The sequence below is a fragment of the Haliaeetus albicilla genome, chromosome 18 (genome assembly GCF_947461875.1).
Source record: "Haliaeetus albicilla chromosome 18, bHalAlb1.1, whole genome shotgun sequence".
NCBI lineage: Eukaryota > Metazoa > Chordata > Aves > Accipitriformes > Accipitridae > Haliaeetus > Haliaeetus albicilla.
Genome location: NC_091500.1, coordinates 25,896,668 through 25,911,346, shown reverse-complemented (window position 1 = coordinate 25,911,346; position 14,679 = coordinate 25,896,668). Strand labels below are relative to the sequence as shown.

At 39.2% G+C, this 14,679-nt stretch overlaps 1 protein-coding gene across 1 annotated transcript in view; it reads right to left on the bottom strand.

Moving 5' to 3' along the window:
• AGPAT5 (1-acylglycerol-3-phosphate O-acyltransferase 5) overlaps positions 1–14,679 on the bottom strand; it is a 61,030-nt gene that overhangs the window by 42,143 nt on the left and 4,208 nt on the right. Inside the window, exons 2-3 of the mRNA XM_069805944.1 lie at positions 1,585–1,654; positions 1,252–1,367 (exon numbers count right to left, since the gene is read on the bottom strand). Coding sequence (XP_069662045.1) covers positions 1,252–1,367; positions 1,585–1,654 — 186 coding nt within the window. The remainder of the gene's footprint in view (positions 1–1,251; positions 1,368–1,584; positions 1,655–14,679) is intronic.

Genomic DNA, 14,679 nt, shown 5'->3' with positions numbered 1-14,679 from the left:
CTCTTCATATACTCCTTTACAAACTAATATATAGTTCAAATCATACCCAGTGTAGTATTTCTCTCAATATCCCCCACCCTCTTGGACAGGGCTGATAGCCAAGTCAATCAAACTACCTAATTCCATTACAAATATTTTTCTAAGTGTTTTTTGCTTTTCTTTGCCTGGGTGGCAGAGGTGAGGGGCAGAAAGCAGACTAATGTTCAGGGAACAGGTAAAAATCAAAGACAGAAGCCAAAGGAGAAAAATCTTATAGAACAGGCATTTTGGAAGAGTTACCTAAAACTTAATCCATTTCTATTCTAACAACTAAGCACCCATCTACATCCTGAGATAAATACTGTGAAGACATTTCTGATCACCTAGCAAAACATACCAATACTTCCCAAAACATCTCCCTCCACATTTTATTTCATTTGTATAAAGAAACAGTGTTGCTTTCAGAAAAAGCAAAGAACAGACATGACAAATTCAGAGAGATTTTTAGGGCAGTAAAGCCATCGACACTGCTCTCCACCATTTTTGATTAAAGATCACATCCACTCAGTATATTAGCTGTAAAGTGACCATGGCCCACTGTTTCTTCAGTAATTGTGTAATTTTGAGTCACATCAGGTTGAGCTCTCAAACTAAAAGGAACAACAGAAGCATTATGAAGGAAGAGGGGAAAGTAAAACGTAGTAATAGGAATCCTGTTAGACTCAGGTTTTTGCTTAACTGAAGTCCAAAGCAAAACCATCAACGCTTTCATGGAGGCTGGGATCTGCTTTTCCTCCACACCATACTAAGGTCCAATTTTCCTCTTTTATATTGTGCTAAAAGCAAACAACTGAAAAATAAATAAGTACATGGCAGCAATGTCAATTTATTCCCAATTTACAGCATGATAAAAAAACCCATACATAGAAAAAAAAGTCTGTTTACACCTACTGCTAAGTGGGTTTTTGGACTGTATAAAGAACAAAGTTCTAGAATATTCTGAAATGCTTCTAACAGACTCTACAGTTTTAATTCTAGTAGTAAACACCATCCATAAGAAGTATTCATTTAGAAAAGTAAACCGATTATTTAATAACTGTTTCTCAACTAAAACACACATCTAACTACACTGAGTGAAACCAGCTATTTTCATGTTCAAATAAACAAATGCCAGTTCAGAAGTACATCTTCCCAGCACATACAATAAACAGAAGGAAAGTACATCCTACAAATTTGACGCACAAACAGCAAGGAAAAAGTGAATGGGCTTACCTGTGAAAAATACCACCCGTAGAGTGGAAGCCATTTTAACCCATCTTTCAAGACATACCGGACATGCCCAAGAGCATTCTGCCTAATTGCCAGCATGTCCGCAATAATCCAATCAACTGCAAACACAAAAGCCCAAAACGTTTCGTTAGTTTCTAACTGCCACTCATGAAACAAAAAGTGTACATGTGTTGTACATATAAATATCATTAAAGGTTTCTGTACTAGAAGTTCTGAACTAGAATTTCTTGCTCCTTAGGTCAAGGGTGGAAAGAGACACAGTAAACAGACAAGCAAATCTACAAAAGTGCTAAGACAAACAAAAAAAATACAAACCTGTACACTGATGATTTGATAAATATATTACATTTTCTTTATTTTTTGGCAAATCCCCGTAGAGTATTACCTAAAAAAAAAAAAAAAGTGTTACTTAATTATTTATTTTCATTGCATTAGACAGTAATGAGATCCAATGCAGTAAATAGCTATTTACTAGGAAAACTGCCAGCAAGGTAGCACCATTAACAGAAAAACACCTCATCACTGCATCAGTACCCATCATGCATACAACTAACTTATCAACAAAGCAGTGAATATTAATTAATGAGGGCTTAAGAAAGGTATTCTATTCTTGTGCCTCAGCCCTAGAACTGGATCCATGGAAGGTGACCTACATCAACAAGATCCCTACATTAGTATAATTAAAGGTAAAGAGGAGTCATAGATGTGTACAAAACCACCATGTAAATTTATACATTTAATGAATAAGACATGCTTCGGCCAGACACTCATTATTCAATCTAAAATGGTAAGTTTTCCTGGATTACATCAAGAACAAAATCTCAACCATTTGCCATGATTTTAACCATCAAGAACGAACGAAAAAGCATGAGGCTGAGGTGTCTTCAGCTTCCAGCCAGCAGGTTTTGCTATGGTTTTTTTCTCCATTATATTAAAGACAGCTTTTACCCTTGTAGTTTCCTGCCCCTGAAAGGTTAATTGCATACTAGTGAAATAACCTTCTGAGAGCATAACTACAAAGCAAGATGCTGAAGCAGTAATCCAAGTCACCTTTTAAAATCAATTAATTCAATTACTTCTATTTCAAATATAAAATGAGAAATTAATTAAACCAATTCTGAATGGAAGAATCCATGCAGCCATTTAATTACCTTTAATAAATATTTTCATTATCTAATGAAGCTTAGTTCTTCCAATTAGTACATTCTAGGTAGCATTCCCTCCTTGGTCTGCCAAAACCAACGGCTGTACTCCTTGTTTCTAGAAGTTAGCTGTATTAAACATACACTCTTTGAAGTGACTCCATTCACCAAAACCCAAAGCACTACTTGGAATGTTTAGCCATGTATTATCACCACTTCCCTAGTCTGGACCATCTGGGAATTTTATCAGGAAGATCTAATGAATATTCAGATCTTGATTAATATCAGAAGGTCTCTACGAGCAATTCTGGAAAAGCTGCCCACCTGTGAATTAGCCTGTGATACTAGATGGGTAACACCAGGCAAAAACCCCACATAAAGCTGTATGTTTTAAATTCATGCTGTTCCTTCTTTGAAAATGCAGCTGCACTGTTGATCAAATTTTGTTTTCAAGGCAAGAAACCAGATATTGGCAAACTGAGATATTCAATAAATATGTGAACAAGAGGTCATCCACCATACAGTAAAGAGAACATTACTTATTTGAATTTTTTTTTCAAAAAAAAAAAAAAGGCATGCACAATAAATTTTAACTGAACTTTATTTGTAAGAAGTCAGTTGACAAGTATATTCTGACCAGTATCCAAGAAATTCAAACAAGATTTTGCTGTAGGAGTAATTTTCTCATTAAAGTTCCAGGAGAATTTATAACCTTACTGCTGACACTCTAGGTACCACACACTATTTAGTGCAAGGTAGCAGTCAGAGGGTCTGATCTTACAGTTCAGGTGCAAAAATGACACTGAAATAAAAAATTATCTTGATATTCTCACTTATGGAGTTAGAGCTTCATTTTTCAAGTGTACACTTTTCCAGCAGTGTTACACACTAGGTCCATAAATACTGTTTTCTTTAATTTCAAGTTAAGACTCCACTATGCAGTTTCTGACAAAGACTGTTTTAGAGGAAGGGAAAAGGCCCAATACAACATATCTCTAAACCAGAAGGTCCTGAATGTTATCTCTGCTTTTGTAAAATGTAAGAAAATAAGAACAAGAGGAAAACAAAATCTGCCCTTGACACTATGAGAGCTGCCCCACACAAGAAACAGGATTTGAAATACACAATTTATAATTTCAACTTGTAAAAATTTCCACTTTAATGTACAAAGTCTAAATCTCAGTGTAATCAGACCCACAATTCAAAGTATTCACTTGTGAATATTGCATGAGTAAAAACAAATATACAAGATCATTCCCTTAAAAACACACATATGATTGTGTCTGCCAAATGTAACAGTTAATCTGTATTATTTTTTATTTCAGTAAGATTGGATCTAGTTCACTTTTTAATCCCAGAGGGACACCCGCTCATCGGTACTGTAAGCAATTCCTATGTACAATATTATGTCTTACGATAACAGTTACATATGTTTACATGTAATGGACCAAAATTTTTTACTTATGATAAAACACACAGCTATACTGTTGTACAGAACTAAAAAAATATATATATCTCTTTTCCTATTTATAGTTAGTTCTCATTAAACACAGCAAAATTGGATATTTTATTTCAAAGCAAAGGAAGGAGTGAGAAAATCCGGAAACTCTATTTTGTTTGCTCAGATGGCTCAGCCTAAGAGGATGCAACAGCTTTAGGTGCAACATCATTCACTTCAGCACTGACCATTTCAGTAATCTCGAGAAAAGGCTTATACAGTTCATGAAAGGCCAGCGAATAGCTACTCACCTATCAGACATTCACAGCCAGGAACTGAGAGCTACAAACTTATGATACTGTTACTACAAGCAGGTAAGAACGGCAACTTCCAACCTGCATTCTCTAGAGGCTTCTTCAGATTTCACAGGAGACACCTACTCTGTGGGCAGCCACCCAGCTCTCCTTCCGAGAATGAAGTGTTTTTGCTTTATTGCTGTGTTTCTGGAAATTCTCACAGACCTTACACAACAGAGGGCTAACAGTTAAGAGCTTTGAATCCTGCAGAAACCTTGCCCTTTTCCCTTTGAGATGATGTCTGAAGAATTCACGGGCCTGTGGATAAGCAGGGGAAGAGTCCCCCCAGGGCAAGCCTTCAATTTCTGGCAATCTGACAGGTTTAGGTGAACCACAGCACCTAATGTACATTATAGCTGCAGAGGGAAATGATAGGGAGTACTCTTCCTCGTGGTCTCCAGAAAACCTCTAACTCCTTGCTGGTTTTAGTAGCTAACTGCAGAATTCCCTGCTGCAGAGACTGGGCAGCCTCTGGCTCCTTCTCGGTCTGCTGGTGCAGAAGAGATCTGGGGACCACAGCGAAGGCAAGCACTTGAGTGATTTCACCAGGGACAGCAATTCAGGAGCAAGTGACCACAGTGCCAGGTTGGGTGCACGTCCCTTCTGAAGCAACCCGAAGAGATGAGAGCAGCCATGAGACTCCTAGTCCTCCCCAGAAGAACGGTGCCGATCCCAGGGTCTGCAGAGCACCAGAGGGGTGGTCTCCCCCTCTGCAGGGCACTCACCAGCCAGCACCAGGGAGCAGGGCAGGACATGCTCGGGAGGCAATTTCCAGTTTCAGAAGCTAACGTACCCAGTGTTTCACGTATTTTATGCACAGCTCTCCAAATGCCACAGTATACGTACATTCTACCTACGTATCAGGTTGAGAGACTGAGAAGATGAATGTCCTGTCTGCCACAATGAAGCAAGTGAGGAACCTATTCATTTGAATAGGTGCTGCTTTGTTAAAAAAATAAAAGGCACAATGAAGTCAAGCAAAGAAAACAAGTTAAAAGGAAGAGCACCACAGCAAGCCAAAGTAAGCAGAGATTTGAGGGAAAGTATTTAAAATGCAGATTTACAGTCTAACATTGCACACATTACTTGGGTACAGAACATTAAAACGTGTGCTTTTAGCCATGTTTTGGTTGCTTCATAGCCCAGTTCACCAGAACGGGTAATACAGTTACTGTTAATATGGGTCTTTCACATCTGTTTACATAGCAGTGCTGCAAACTCAATTCAGTGAGGTCTCAAATAAAGGAGACTGGAGGCTGTTAGATTCCCTTCTGTGGGAAGACTGGTACCCAGCTTCCCTGGATGCCACACACCAAGCCGTTCACACACTCAGCAGGCACAGGACACAACTCAGAGTGTCCTGGCCAGAGAAAGCTCTGATTCACTGGCAGAAGGTTACAGCAAGTTCTCCTGATGGGAGAAGTTGCTAATTCAGTGACAGGCTGATCTAGGCATGCAAATGGAAACTCTTTGGTGATCTGGTGACACCGGTTTCAGCTTCCCTAGCAGCCTCTGCTGCTTCCCGTGCAACACATTCAGCTGTGCTAATGTGGTAGGTCACGTAGCAATGTAAAACAGTCCTGCACCGCAGCCACACCGGACTAACTCATAATTTGCATAGGTTTTCACTGCAACAAGGTGGATGCTCTCAATTTACAGTTTTATTTCTTGCTTATGAAACCTGTATGTACCAAAGAAAATTAAATAGATAATTTAATCACATCCTAGCTACATCAGCTCAGTAAACAGGGCCATGACAAAAATAACTCAAGAGGTAAAAGTAATCATGCTATCAGAAGACCTGCTTGCAGGTCAACCGGTGATCACATCGTAACTCCTAGCAAAGAGGCTACCTTAATATGATAACTGGATGTGGCTGATAATGGGACCAGTTCAGGAGCTGACCTGCAAGCAGATGTGGCACTTCTGCTCCAGTGGCACTAAGGCAACACAGCTGGTTATTGGTGGTAAAAACACAGCCCGTCTCATCTGATGTCCTATCACATGTCTACCAGCACACTCACTCTGGGTTCCTGAGACTTCTTAAGCCTCCTCCCTTCTCTATTCAAAGAAACTAGGTGTGAATTGCAGCTTGATACTCCCTTCTTTGCTGTTACTTCAGCAAAACTGATGTGCACTGGGGCACTTTGCCGAGAAGGTGAAGCATTCCGATCAGGAAAAATGTCAGCTTCAAGCTTAGACCATAGCAACTGGAAAGAAGGATAAAAGCAGGAGAACATTCCTTCCCTCTCCTGGAAGAAGGCAGGAGAAACAGACCAACCAAGCAAACTTCATATACTCAGCTGTGCTATCCTCACAACATGCACTTCTCTCCATTTCGCCATTTCTTCCTCACTACTTTTATAACTTGGACTGCATGCTCTTTGGGACAAGAGCATCATTATTAGCTGGGCACTACTACAACGTTGAGTGCTTGTTAAAACAAAGAGTATCCTAGGATGTATTTCTCATGTGTTTGTTAAAAAGTTTAGATATAATTTTGTGAAAAGGCAGAGCTTGCATCAACAAACCACCAAAAGCAACTACCAGATACAGCTTCTGAAATCAACATGTAACCCTGTGCAAGCTGACTTCTGCAGCACTGCTGCAGGCATCTTATGGGAAGTTGTTCAAATTCTCTCTTAGTCTAAAAACCTGCCTGATGACACAACCAGTCCTTTGAGCTTCTAGAAAAAGTACCTCAGATCACAGAATCCATTTACCCTGCTTGAGAAGAAGCAGGCTCAAGACAGGATACAAATGGGGAGCTTGTACTTGGTGCTGACAAGTTTCTCAGGTTTTCAGATGTCCTACTATAAGAATTTAAAATGTTTATTTTTCTTCACAGAAGATAGAGAAGCACTTTTATTTGTGTTTAACAGATAGGCGTTTCACTTGCCTACAGCATAAAGAATATGAATAGGACAGGAGAAAGGACTTTCACATTTTAGTTTTTAGTTGCTTTTTCTCTAGATCTAAAAAAAAAAAACAACCCCAAAACAAAGACAAGTTTACCTTTAAGTATCCTTTTTCTAAAAATACCTTTAGGTCATATACAGTTTTTAGGTAATGGTCATATTATTGCTACACCTCATAACCTCTTTAATTAAAGAGACTATCTGCTCAACACATAATTGCGCAAGTCTGAAGTCTGCTGCTCAGGCTCAGCATCAAACCATAAAAATCACAATGCAATCCATTTTATTAAAGCCCAGAGTTCACTCAAATATTCTGCAGCTATGTATTTTACTGGGGTTCAGTGAAGAAAACCATTGCCAAGAGACTGAGCTCTGGGGAATACCGAGAAGATTCCTGTATGTAATTCAATTTTATTTTTATTTTTTTTTTTATAAATCATTCATTTGATTTAACGAGAAAGCAGAAAACTTCAAAAAATAAAGTTACTGCAATTTTATTTCCTTTTTGTAAGAAGACCGTATTAGGAAACTATATGGATTACGTAGGACTGAATCATATCATCTGATGTTAAATATGAAGTCTGTACATTTTTGCTTTCATGCTAACTTTTAGTCTTATGGTCTAAATTGACAAACTGTTAAAAACATGAGTGGTTATGCTTCATTCAATGGCACTAGCTACATGTACAGAAGTCTAGTTCTGATGCTGACTGTAAAGGCTTTACAGTTTCTCAGATGAATTAAAGATAATTGACCCCTGAATTAGGGAAAGCTCCTTCTAGCAGAATCAGAATCAATAAAATCTTAAAGGAAATACAGTCACCTTGTGAGCTAATGAAAACATATATTAATATTTATAATAAATTTTATACTATCTATGTCAGGAAAAATACAGCTTTAGAGTCTTATTCTGTGCATATTTGACTACTTTTTGTATTTGAGCATAAAAAAAGACTTGGAAATGTTTAGGCTGTAAGAAATTAGTTGCCTAATTTTCTAGAGTTTTATAATGAATTAAGTAATTTTCACTGAAGGCAGGCCATCTGAAGAAAAATCTGATAGTTTCACTGCCATCAGCTTATTGAAGGAAATCAAATAAACAGCATCAGTGACCACACTTATTTTAGAGCAAAAGCTGAAAGAGTTTCATACAGAGAAAAGTTAACTAAAAAGTATATACTCAGACCATCTAGTTGCAGCAGCAGGCTAAATGATGCCAACATTCCCTGCTGTTATTCTGAACACTCTTAACAGTAATTCTAAAAAAACCCACAACCCCCCCCAATCCTACAAAAGGAATGAGACACTTGTCAACAGATGAGCATGATCATGTGTTTAACCAGACTAGTTTTGTTTTCAATGCCCACCTGCCTGCAGCTTTCACAGATGCTGCAGAGAGGACTGAAGTGTGAAGGACTTAATCCTACACGAGCATTATGCACCTTTCCTTGCAGTCCTCCCCAAAGCTTCAGATGGTGATTTAGAGCAGGACTTCACAAACCACTTCATTCACACTAGTCTAACATTACCTAGAAAGGGATGTATACAGTTTTGCAACTTCTCAATCAGACGGTGGGTGATTCAGGTGGTGATTATTTAGAGAGGGGGAACATGGTAGCGCAAAGAAGTTCTGGGAAATAAGCGCAATAACTGGAATATCCAATCTAAGCAAAAGGCTAATTTCAGAGAAAATCAGTTTCCACAATACCACATAAGCTGGAGCAATTTCTGTTAGTTTACGCTTATTTAAACAACAGCCCCAGACTAGATTCAACAAAACCACTCCAGTGGTTACCCATGGCACATCAACCAGAAGCAGAAGCTCTTGGCTTCTAAGTGAGCTCAGTGCTGCAGAAGGGGATTCACAAAACCCGTGACGGTGAGCCTGCCAGCTTTGAACTGCCAGAATCTAGCGTACTGAAAGCAGATGCAGATCCTAAATCCTGTCCCGTCCTAACACACTGCTCACTGCTGTAAGAAGGTAGATCTATGGAGCAGGGATCCTCTCTTTTGAAAATAAACTGCTAAATCACCTTTTTCAAAGAAGTGGTGGAGCTATGTGCACGTAGAGAGAATTGAACTGATGCATCCTGTAAATTGAGTTTGTGCTCTAACTCATTAAGTTAAAGAGAGGTATCATAATTTATTCCTTTTGGGGTTTTGTTTCTTTGTTTAAATGGGGGGTGGTGGGGGTGGTGAGGAGGGGGGGGAAGAGCTAAAACTTTTTTTTGAGATCCCCAGTCCTGCCAGCATTAAGTTAAATATCATTTGACAGTACTATGTAGATTCAGGAGCTTTGCTTGATCAGGGCTATACATGCGTTGGGAACTTTGCCTTAAGCACACACAATTACGTCATTCCTGCCTGTACTCCTTAGCCATCTGAGGAACCTTAGAAAAAGGCATCTGTACAACTCAACTGTTTCAGTCTTGGTGACAGGAAAAAGCGGGACTTATCATAAACATAATTTTAAGATTTTGCCATCTAAATTCTGAATAAATCCTATTTTCAGTGCCTAAATAATTTACTGGCTCCTTCTGCAAATAACTTACTTTTGATTACAGTGCGGTTCTATGGCATGGACCATGGAGCGGCCCACAATTACAATCAGTGACCACTTGGGAAAGTCAAAGTTAGAGCATCTAAATAACTTTTATCATAAATCACCAGTAGTTAATTTTTTTTTTTTTTTTAGCAAGTACTGCACATATTTCAAATATATAGAGCACATGTGAAAGGAGATTATTTATAAGCTGAGATTTCAACAGGACGGTTTTTCTGAACATCTGGCATCTTGGTATCACGCAAAACCTGACCATGCCTTCCAGCACAAGAGTGGAAAGAAGTATTCCATCTGTTTCATTAGGAGAGGAATAGCCTCCCTTATAAGCCTTTGGCATCTCTGAAGATGTCTTCCTGCAGATTTTTGTAATTTACTTAAAAGAAAGGAAAAAGTGACCCACATTTAATGTAGCTATTGTTTACTTTATTACTCTTCTGTAGTGGAAAATACATAATGTCCATGTCCCATCCCAACCACCCCCCTCCAAAATAGCAGCTACGGTGCCTTGGTACATTAAGCACATTCTGGAAATGTTATCCTTTGTGCACCTCACACCAGCCAGAAGCAGGAAACCTTGTGGCAAGCTTGCAGTGTTCCTCTAGCCAGAGCTCTTTATAATAGGAACTTTGCTTCTAAATGCCAAGGACTCGTAGGAGGAATTGATCGTATCTTTATTTGTAATACTCATATAAGTGTTTTTATCAAGTACAGACAGAACTGGTGTGAAGTTATCAGTGAGTCGACACGCATGGGAAAGGGTATGATTAAGAAACCTCTACACCCCTACGTCCTCTGCTTGTGATTGTGGAGTAAGATTTTTGAAAGCTCTTCCACACATAACTTTCAGTAAGTACTTAGAATTTAAGCACTATGGACTTTCAAGGTGAGGCAAAGGAATCATTACACAGCAGAAGAGAACATGCAGGGGGGTATCTGAGCTAGCTTCAACTAATCTGGCTCTAGACCTGAACACAGTAAACTTGAATCAGCCTCAAAAAATAGCCACTGTTAAAATCACTCTAATATCTGCTCACCACCACAGCGTGTAAATGAGCCAGTTCACCTGCAGCTTGCTCAGGACTGTGCACTATGTTTGCTTATGCAAAAAGAAACAAGCGTGCCCTCAGATTCCCAAGCAGCATTAGAAAATAGAACGGGATAACTCTGCAAGTCAATCCGTAAGTTCCAGAGGAAAAATATGTGCAACTAACACAATACAGTTCAAAGTCACCCAAAATAATTATTTTTCTTCACATCCAGTTATGTGCTCAAATACAGATTCGACCAAAACACAGGTAGCTGATTTTACATTTAAAAATCAAACTAGCATAAACTCTATGATTTCCTAGTCCCATACTGAGGAGCTAGTTATAAAAGGGAAGATGACAAGTAATATGTGACAGAAGTGAAATGAACAAAAGAAGAAAATAACTCCCCTGTTTTTTTATCCTAAATCTCTTCATAGCATAAATTCAAATTGACAGAACAAAGATTAAAGAATATTTTTCCCCTGAGAAGATATGCTTCCTCATAATTGTAATGTCAAAATCCCTGACATCTGAACCTACTTTAACTAAAACAACTAAAACTGAGGAAAAAAGGATACCCTGTAAGCCTGAGGTAAACAGTTTGAAATAATTGGAGTCAAATGTTTAACTATGAATAGAATCTCCTCTTAGCAAGAACAATGTCTGATGGTGGAGTACCAGGAGAAAAATCTTCTCAATTAACAATCATCCTTACATAAAGTATCTGGACATATTATGTAAGCAGAAGGAAAGGGCATGGAAGAACACTGTAAAACTCCATGGCTCAGTATCTACCAAAACACAGTTAAATGCAAAAAGAGGAAAGTGTATAAAACTCATGCAGGTTTAAAAAAAAAAAAAAAAAGTGGAATTTAAAAAAAAAAGATAAATACCATTTGTATTTTCAAATGCAACAAATCATGCAAAATCAGGACAACTTATATTAAGAACTGAATATACTAAAAATCTTAAGGTATTCAAAATATATTTAAACAGAAAAATTTAAAATCAAACCATGAGATTGTAAAACTTCCTGGGCCAAGTACTTGAAATCAGAATTTGTAAGTGCATTCAAACCTGCCCTTTGACTCCTTAGCTTTTCCTACCTGACAAATACTTGACTTTTTAAGATTTTTGTAAATACATGTATCTAACTTTAAAATGTAAACATACGTATTAGTTTTAAACTGTAGACTGCAGTAGGTAAGGCTGATAGAAAATTCAGATTAATTCGTGACTTGCGAATTAGACAACATATGCCAGCCAAATCTCCACACAAAACATCTAATTTATGAACCCAAACAGCAGTTTTGGTTCAGGTAGCTGATACTTGATTTCTAAAAATGCTAATGGACCTCAGTTTTAATTTATTTATTTTATTTTTCATATATCAGGAGGTGGGGAATGATCAGGACCAGCACCAAGTATGGAATCTCCCCATACTAAATTCTTTCCAGATTGCCCCAGAGCCAAATCTGCAGCACACCAGAACTGTAGCTGATATCCTGACGAACCAGTCATGAAGGACTTAATTTTCACCTTCAGAACAACAGCCAAAGGCGGACAGAACAAAAATTAAGATATATGCAAATAGATATCTTTTGCAGTATCTAAAAAAGAAAGAGCACAAAGCTTACATACCTAATGTATCTATTTTTGCTGCCTCACACCACAGTTGAACATTAAGAGTTTAAAATTAGGCATCCATCTCAATTTGAAAGCCGCATCCCTCAGGCTTAGCAGGTATCACTTAATTTCTGCTACAATAACACACAGGACTTTGTTGTATACTATAAAAGACATATATGCCTGGAGGCAGCTGTGCATTGCAATCTCTAACGACACGAGCCAGGGAAAACCGTCTTCACGGAGCCAATATCACTGCAGAAGGATTTCACTGGGCTTGCTACAAAAGTTTAGCACACAGAAGTGATTCACTTCACTACGTTCTCCAGTTTCTTTTCAATCTTTGCACCGCACCAATCCCCAAATTTCTACCGCTCCCCCGAGTCCCTCATTTCATACTTCTAGCATCACAAATAAATGACAAGTTATGATAATCTTAACCTCTCAACACTCCTCCCAACAGCTAACATAGTTTTGCAAAGCAGCAACATAAGCAGGTGCTAACAAGAGTTGGCGGCTGCAAGCCACGTGGAATGAACTAGGAAAGCCCAAGCCCTTGGAGGCTGCTCAGCTCCCACCCAAGCTTGGAAGTTTGCCTTGCCTGCAGCTCTGCACCTTCCCACTCAGTTCCCATACCATCCCAGTACTCTACCACTACTGAGCTGCCAGACTGGGAGGAGAGCTCAGGGAACTCAAATGCAGGTTCATAAAAACAGGCTCATGCCAAAACGCAACTGTCAGCACCTTCTTCCCAAACCCAGCTGGAGAAGGGTGAGAAGTGACGTCTCCTTTTGACCTTCCAGTTACGGCATTTGCATGGGAAATGGGTCCTCACCTCGAGGGGAGTCAGACCCTGTCACTCACATCTACCGACAGAAAGCAGTTCAAAGACAAACCTTCGCCCTGTCTCGATGAAGCCTGGTTATGATGCCTGCCCCACCGCGGAGAGGCAAGAACCAGGTTCCTAAGAAATGACAACCCACCTCACCAACAGCAACCAGAAGCACCTCCCTGATGTGAGTACGCTGCGACTTGACCATTAGACTTGCACTGCCTCTTTTACTTCCCACCTCCACCTTGGGCTCTCCCAAATTACCTGTTGAATGGCTGAGCAGCTTCAAAAGGAAAAGCAGGGAATAAGTAAAGACAACTTTGTCTGGGAATGCTGCTGTCCTGGGAACAAAGATCGGCACAGACCTCAAAAGACCTCATAGCCCTCACTTCCAATGCAAGTTGGCGAATAGCTAGAAGACTAAGTGTCTATCCCAAGCTCAGACACCGAGCTCTCCTCACAGATTTCCTAGGAAGCCAAGACATGAAACACAGCATGGGCTCTACTCCACTGGAAAGCATCGTCAAGAGTTCAGCAGCACAACGTCCCCACAAAGTTTTATTTTGCTCTAATTGTAAGTAGTTTCCAACCTTGTTGGGACACAGCAAGTCCAAGCTTCAATACCAATGCAGAAAGCACACTGCGTTGTTTAAAAGGGATCTCTTGAACTTTCTAAAATAGTTAGAAATACTACAGCTCTGATAAACAACACTGAGGTAGCATCTGATTCTCACAGCCCCTTCCAGAGTCCCATAATGACAATGAAAACCAGAATTTCATAATGCCCTTAATGAAAGCACCACTTCCAAAAACTCCTATTCAGCAGGAAGCGGGGGCAGGGAAGAGAGCTGATGCAAGCACTGAACAAAATCCATGCACATTAATTCAGTCATGGATTTTATTCAATTGTCAAAACCTTTCAGATGGAAAACGATCCTTTAGGAAGCAGACGGAGGTGATGATTTCTTTATTATTTCTTCACCACCACTCAATACAAAATATCAAACACAATTACAAAAAAAAAAGTTGAAGAACATTTAGTCCCCATGTGATCTGAAACATGTGCACAAACACAATAGGCATTAATTTCATCACCCTGACAGCAACTGGGATAAGATGCTAAGGGTCATAGAGAGATGACAGCATTCATCATATTGAATTACTAGTTCTTTCAGCCCTTCAAACATCCTAATCACAGGCGTATTTGCAGTCATTTTGGTTTTCACATTCTATGGTACGACACAACCGGTTTTTGTCTGCATGAAATGCAAGAGAGCAGACTTCCCTAACACAATAAAGACAAAAGCAGTAACACAACAACAGTTCACAGGCTACTTGATTTAGAAACTTGGGGCCAAGTCAACTATTAGCACAAGCAGATGCAAGTCCTGCAAAGCACTTGAATTGCACCTGTTTGTGTCAGTGACTGCTTTGGCTCATCACTGATAAAATTAACATCCTTTGCTCTGTAAGACTTTCTACTCACTTTACAGAGAGTTCAAGCATC